The 7445-nt window shown below is 36.7% G+C and overlaps 1 protein-coding gene across 1 annotated transcript; it reads left to right on the top strand.

Moving 5' to 3' along the window:
- The first annotated feature begins 1017 nt into the window (after positions 1–1017).
- Positions 1018–7069, top strand: LOC103724138 (perakine reductase-like). The gene is made up of 7 exons (XM_008815305.3): positions 1018–1174; positions 2141–2308; positions 3597–3800; positions 3887–4059; positions 4368–4464; positions 4566–4719; positions 6622–7069. Exons 1-7 carry the CDS (start codon positions 1115–1117, stop codon positions 6825–6827), a joined length of 1062 nt encoding a protein of 353 aa, XP_008813527.2. The 5' UTR covers positions 1018–1114; the 3' UTR covers positions 6828–7069.
- The last annotated feature ends 376 nt before the right edge of the window (positions 7070–7445 follow it).

Raw genomic sequence — 7445 nt, 5'->3', positions numbered from 1 at the left:
ATATAAATATTTAGAACCAAGCATTGGAATCAATATTTAGAATTGTAAATTATAAAGTTTACGCTATATTGCTATATTTTAGACAAGAGACTTCAAATAAAATTTCTAGTTTTCAAGTATTTTAAATATATTAGATCGTGACCAATGACTTTGATTTTCTTTTTATTTAAATTATTTTTAATTTTTTTCGACTAGGAGGTATTTGAAGCCCGATACTGTAAGAAGCATATCCTAGTCTAGCCTAACTTACAATTCAAGATTCAAAATCTTAAAAAAAACCTGTGGTTGCTACATAAGGGGCAACTCTCATTGGATAGCGGATATATTCTCAAAAGTAGTTAAGTTCTAATTTATATTTAATTTTTATAATTATATCATCGTAAAATTTTAGACTTGGTAATAGCTTGGTCGAGTCATTTGAGTGCGCTTACAGAGCACCAATGGGAAGTCGGATCGAGCCAAGCTTTTTGGTTCCAAACATCGGTCTGGATGGGCATTGGATTATAGATCTATAACTAACCTAAACTAACAATAGGTAGAACTATAGAAGGCTAAAAAAATGTATCAAGTTGGACCAACTACAAACATCTTCTATGACCCACTTGCCACACTGAAGTGACTGAACCCATCAAAATTGGGTCATAAAGTTTAGCCTCCAATATTTTAATCCCTTTGTCCATGCTACGTTGAGCTGATTGAGGACAGTCCATCACTCAAATCATGTTTTTTATAATATAATTCCGTTGGACTTCCAAACGCTGAAATCACTAAGAAGAAAACCTTTTGACAGGTTGCCCTTTAAACTTCATCAAAAAAAAAAGACAAGTTGCCCTTTAAAATCTAGAGCCAGTTCTCATAAAAGAGTGGTTGCCGGCTGCCGCCATCCTAACCTCTTATCACCAGACCTTCAAACCCAAAGCCCACACGGGCCACACCAAACCCTTCTTCACGTGATCACAACTCAACTACTCACCTAAACATTCCATGGGGCCAGGAGGGGAGCATCTTTGCTTATATAAGAAACAGATGGTGCGCCCAGAGAACTCACAGCTTGTTTCTGGTGTGTTCTGTGCGTCGGTAGCAGCTTGACAATATCATCTCCAAGTGTGGGAGTATGGAGGGCAAGGAAGAGTTCCAAGTTCCGAGGATCAAGATGGGAAGACAAGGATTTGAGGTAAGACCCCATTGCCATGGTTGAGAGCTTAGCATCATTCCTCTTAGCTAAGTTAGTGGAGCAGCATTGCCTTGTGTTTGAGTTCTAGTTTTTCAATTAACATGTTTCTCTGCAAAAGATGTGCCTTTTCATTTCCTTTCTTTTGTTTTGTTCTTTTGAGAAAGCAAACAATTCCATTCAGGCTATGTATAAAATCCACACAATAAGTGTGATCTTTTTGAGAAGAAACAATGAAATGTATGATAATGCCTCAAAAGCTTTTGCTCAAAAAAGGATAATGCCTTGAAAACTAACCCATGAGGAACGTATAGTAATGCCTCACAAACTCATCCTTGTCTTTCTTGTGTTTTTGTCCTTTTAATGGACTTGTTTAATATATTAGTTACTTCATTCATGTCACTTAACAGCAGCTATGTTCAGTATGTTTCTGAATTCTTCTTTCGGTAGTATAGAATGATTGTTTTTTGCCAAATGACTGTTAGCATTCTTCTTGCAAAATCAAACTACTAATGCGTAACTTATTTTCAATTTAAGTATAAAATATCCTTTATCTTTTTTACTTTATTCTTTAACTGATGTTTGGTTATTGTCACCTGCCTCAAGTTAGTTTTTATGGAATCTTTTTGCAATTATCAGCAAACATGAATTGCTTGAGAAAATGCTCCACATAATATTATAGATATTCGCAAACTAGTCCTAGCAATCAGAAACTGGTAGTACCCTAATTACTTAACTGACTATGATATCAGAATGTAAACATACTCCTATATATACATATTGAGGAAAAGGAGTCAATATAGCCTAATAGTTGGGATCCTTATTAATTTTAATCTTCATCTTTGTTTGTGTGGTATATACGTATATTGAGGAAAAGGAGCCAATATAGCCTAATAGTTATGTCCGTATTAATTTCAAGCTTCAATGGATATCTGTTACGCTAATTCTTAAGCTTCATCTTTGTAACAGATTTCCAAGATGGGTTTTGGGTGCTCTGGACTCTCTGGGATATTCAACCATCCCCTTCCCCATGAAGAAGGTGTCTCCCTCATCATCGATGCCTTCAATAAGGGGGTGACATTCTTCGACACTGCTGATGCTTATGCCGATGGAGACAACGAAATCCTTATCGGGAAGGTCTGTGTTTTTCTCTTGGGACTCAAAAGTTTTGGTTCACTACACTGATTAGTGTGAAGTTCTATAATCCACAAACAGTAGTATTCTGCATGATATGACCTTCGTTAGTTCTTAAATCCATTGATGAAGAGTTAAGACATCTTAAGAGTGCTCTTTGCCAATGAAACCTAAGAACTAAATCTGTTACTTCAATGTGAGCCATTTTGGCTACTCATATGACCTTTCTGATTGAGAAGCTAGCTGTTTTGAGATATTGGTAACAAACCGGTAGATGTCAGTATTTGTGAACTAGTGTTAGTAGGAGTAATAACCAGCAACTAGCAAATAAAGTTTGTCCTCAAGGCAAGAGAGGTTGGCTATCATTTTTTATTTTTATTTTTGGAGAGAAGAATATTCTATGGTTTAATTCAAGGAAAAAGATAACTCTTAATTTCTTAACGAGAAGGGATTTGAGAATGTATTTACCGGATACTTGCTCAACTGCTATCAGAAAAAAACAAGAGAATAATCATATATACGAAATATGTAGGACTTTACATGCCTTAAGCAAAGCTCTTTTTCCATAATCTCATGAATGCTGGCTTTTTATTTATTTTCAAATAATTGAAGCGTTTGGTAATTCATTTAAGATGATGGATACTCTTTCTGTAACAACCCAGAATCTCACCCAAAATGGCTAGTTAGAAGGTATTATTTGGGTTCCTTGATCCTGTATAAGTACCCGAGATCTACCCAGCGAATAACCGATGTAGGACTAAACACACGCCTGCACGGATCCTCACATACTCCCTCCGTTCAAGTCCTGACGTCCTCGTCAGGCTAAGGGTTCAAATCTATTCAAATCTAATCACAAACACTACGATTGGCCCGTGGTCAGCCTCAATGAATCTGTGCTGCAGTGTCCCCTAGTCCACATAGGTTATGGGCTAGTGTAGCTCATTATTCTGTTTTCTATTTTTTTTTCAGATCCAGAGGCTTGATCGTACAGGATTGGGGGAGTGCGTTAAATTTTTCGATGATTCCTCCAGTTATTGGCTTTTTAGTTAAATTAGCTTGAACATTTGAATTATGCTGGCATATGATATTTTGAAATTTTGTAAGACTGCTTTTGACCAACTTAAATAATTATGTCATCTTTAAGCATCTGTATTTGCTTCGATATGATCAGCTGCCTTACACGCCTGTGCGGCATGCCGTGCGGGCGTGCGGCATCTGCCGCGCCTCGGGCTTCGGGCGTGACACTTTCACTGTCATAGTTCACTTCAGCTAGTACCTTCTTAACTTTTAGGCTTTGAAGCACCTACCTCGAGAAAAAGTTGAGATAGCAAGCAAGTTTGGCATCGCTGGTTTTGAAAATGGGCGGCTGCTGATCAAAGGTGCACCTGAGTATGTACGCAAATGTTGTGAAGGAAGTCTCCAACGCCTTGGTGTTGACTACATTGATTTGTACTTCCCACACCGCATAGACACTACGGTTCCTATAGAAGAAACTGTAAGTACCGAATGCAATTGACAGAGCTTTCTGAGATTCATCTTAGTTTATGACTGATTTGATTAAGAACTTCTTTTATGAGATAGATGGGTGAACTAAAGAAGTTAGTCGAGGAAGGAAAGATCAAGTACATTGGTTTGTGCGAGGCGAGTCCGGACACCATAAGGCGTGCTCATGCTGTTCATCCCATCACTGCAGTGCAAATGGAGTGGTCTTTGTGGACTCGTGATATCGAGGATGAAATAATCCCCCTTTGCAAGTTTGTTCAACTGAACTCTTCTATGCTGCCATTCATGAACTAGTGCTCCTCTCCCTACCTGTCTCCTTCTCTCTCTCTAGAAGGATAGGCAAACAGATCCAAGATAACTGATAATAATGATAGCTAATTCTTGCTTTTACACAACTATATAGTTGAAAAAAAACAGTCACATATTCTATATATTACTGGTGAAAGAAGTTAGCTGAAAATAAAGTACCCTTTATATACGTCCCTAAGAATTTCCCTAACCATTAATACATTTGTTTTGAGACAAACCATGTCTGTATTGTAATGCTGTGTTCATGCAGAGAACTGGGTATTGGAGTAATTGCGTACAGCCCTCTTGGTCATGGTTTTTTTGCTGGAAGAGCAAATACGGAAGGATTGCCCGAAGGAAGTATACTGGTACAGACATGGCTAACAGAACTCTGTTAAAAATGATGCAATATTCTTTCATACTAAAAGGTACTGTTTTATTCACTATGTACTAATTTGATTGTGAATAGGCCCTCAATCCAAGATTTAATGGTGAGAATGTAGACAAGAACAAGATCATATACATGCGCGTTGCAAAACTGGCTGCCAAGTATGGGTGCACTCCTCCTCAACTAGCCCTGGCTTGGCTCCTCCATCAGGGAGAAGATGTGGTACCTATCCCAGGTAACTGTTTTTTATCCTTCATGAGAGGCTGGGGATTTTATATTTGCAGCAAGTTTGCATGCAAATGACTCAAATATGGCAATTAATGAAAAGAAAATCAGCTAGCACTTGTAACCTATTCTTGAGCTTACATCATGGCTGCAAAAAATAAATTAATCTTGTAAATCTGATCAATTCAAGGTCTTTACTTGTTTGCCGAAGAATGAAGGAAAAATAAATGAATTCCAGTCAAAAAGAATCTTGTAAGAGAAAAAAGGAAATTTAGAAGATTTTGTGTTGAGTTGAATACATAAATATCTTCTCAAAAGCAGAATAGATAATCGTTGTAGTGATTCACTGTTGAAGCTTCTAATTAACATTATGAAGATAAGGTTTTTGATTGTCAAATGTTGGTATGAGTTTCAGCATAGATTGATGAACAATGAAATAAAGGAAGAGCAAAAAACTGTGGGCCATAATCAAAGATACAAGCACTCTGTTAGCTTTTATAGCTTCCAAGACTGGAAGAGAAACAATTAATAATAATTCTCATAATGCATATCAGAAACATGACTAAACGTAGATAAAATAGAAAATTATAAAGATTTCTATATTAGATTCTGTTGTCTTATGATGCACAATAGAATCACTAACAACTGTTCTCTTACCTCTAAGCACATTTTTTTCCTTGACACCCACCAAACTGACGATTCAAATATATTTAGGACAGGTGCTACTTTCAATCAGATAATTCAATAGCAGTACATAGTGTTTTCTAATGATCACCATATTCACTACTTGGAGAAACTAGTTAGGTTCTGTATGGTTAGAAGAAAATGAATGTGGATAAATTATGAGAATTGTGCATAATCAGCATGATGCAAGGGCTGCTTACCAGATGAAATCCCAACAATCATCTTCAGAAGAAATCATTTCTATCCTCTTGAGTTGGCATAAGTGACCAGACCATGACAAGATTTCTTAAGCCTTGTAACCACAGATTGTTTTCAAAATTGAACACTCCATTCAACTTAGAAGTGGTGTCATCAAAAGAATAGGAAGAGGTGGGCAGAGACACAGAATTCACCTTTACTGAAGATTTAAGTAGAAAGAGAGCGAAAAGCAAGCGACAGCACCCAATTTGATAATGGATCACATTTGAAGTCCATCTTTCCTGGTTAAAACACTTCAGAGATCTAAACATAACATTGTTAAGTCAACAAAAAACCAAGACAACTTCCATTATTTTTTAGGCCCTGATCAATGCTCAATATCATTTCTTTTAATACCAGTCTTTTGGAACATTGCTTAGATTCATAATGGATGCTATAGGGTACATTTATTAGACAGACAAACAAGAGAATGCCTTTTTAAAATATTGGAGAAGAGTTAAAAAAATAGAAAGCAGCAAATCTGTTAAACCCAACAATTATAATACCGTTCTACCATTCTATTATTACTTTGATTGATCCCACTGTACAAACATTTTCTTTTTTTTTCTTCATCTTTTTAATGAGACACCTTGTAAACTTTGTTAGGAGTGCAGCAACTGTAAGTATTCACATCTGATCTAGTTTAAAAGACCGTCATAACAGGGAGTAAAAATACACAGTTTTCCTACTCCTGTTTGATGGACGAGTTTGATCATTGAATACATTGTCAATGGTTTATATAATTCTTGATTGGATATCCAGATATATTACCTTCAATGAGACTACGGGGAAAAACTCTTTGTAATTGTATTTGCTAACATGCAATTGCATTCAAAGAGATAAACATTAAAGAAGGACAACTTCTATATAACGTTTTCTTAATGTCTAAATATATAATAGGTTCCTTAGAAAACAATGTCATAAATTAGCTCTCGTGCTGCTAACTGTATGATTGCCTAATTTTTGGGGTGCTTATTTGATTTTGTATTAGGTACAACAAAAGTCAAGCATCTAGATGCCAATATTGGGTCTTTGAAAGTGAAGTTATCTGACAAAGACCTGAAAGAAGTTTCAGCGGCAGTGCCAATCAAGGAGGTTGGTGGTGAGAGGGATATTGATCTCTTCACTAGTTGCTCATGGAAGTTCGCTAATACACCACTGCCTAGCAACCAAACCCCCAAAGCAGTAGCTGGCTAGAACTTGCTGAAGATAGAGTTGGCTTTGTTCGTCAATCCTGTCTTCCATGTCTCCCTGTCACTGGGAAAGCTAAATAAACTTCTATTATGCTTGTTATGTTGTTTAGTTTTGGGTATCAGTATATGTGATCAATGCGTATGGTTTCTTTCAATGAGTTGTATATGCTCGTCCTGGATGAGCAGTCCCAGCCAACTTCTGAAGTATTTAATAAATTATGATGTTGATCATCAATATCTCTATCAGTACGATGATCTTTGAGGGGTGTTACACAGTTATCATGCATTAATGACTGAAATTGATGGATCGCCAATAAGTGCCAAACTCTAGTCTTTTGAAATCGTTGTTTTCCTCTCTTGTAGTTTATAGTGAAATAAGAACAGATTGTGCTAATTTTGAGAAATCCTCCTCTTTGCCCTTGTTGGGGAACTATAACTTCAGCTCTGTACTAACTGTTGTTTTCTATTTAACTATAGATATAACTTCTTATCCATTACTCAACAAATCAAATTCCTTCAGAGATAAGCAAACCAGAGAGAGCGGGTACGTGTGGGATTAAAAGAATATGTAGCACACTAGAATAGTATAGAAAGGAAGATGAAGCCGTGGCCTCTCCAGCTC

The sequence above is a fragment of the Phoenix dactylifera genome, chromosome 8 (genome assembly GCF_009389715.1).
Source record: "Phoenix dactylifera cultivar Barhee BC4 chromosome 8, palm_55x_up_171113_PBpolish2nd_filt_p, whole genome shotgun sequence".
In the NCBI taxonomy this organism is placed as follows: Eukaryota; Viridiplantae; Streptophyta; class Magnoliopsida; order Arecales; family Arecaceae; genus Phoenix; species Phoenix dactylifera.
This window is presented reverse-complemented; position numbering and strand designations above follow the sequence as displayed.

Coding starts and splice junctions, on each gene's coding strand:
- LOC103724138 (XM_008815305.3), top strand. CDS start 1,115: ATGGAGGGCAAGGAAGAGTTCCAAGTTCCGAGGATCAAGATGGGAAGA. Junction 3,801..3,886: donor CGGTTCCTATAGAAGAAACT/GTAAGTACCGAA, acceptor TTTATGAGATAG/ATGGGTGAACTAAAGAAGTT. Junction 4,720..6,621: donor AGATGTGGTACCTATCCCAG/GTAACTGTTTTT, acceptor ATTTTGTATTAG/GTACAACAAAAGTCAAGCAT.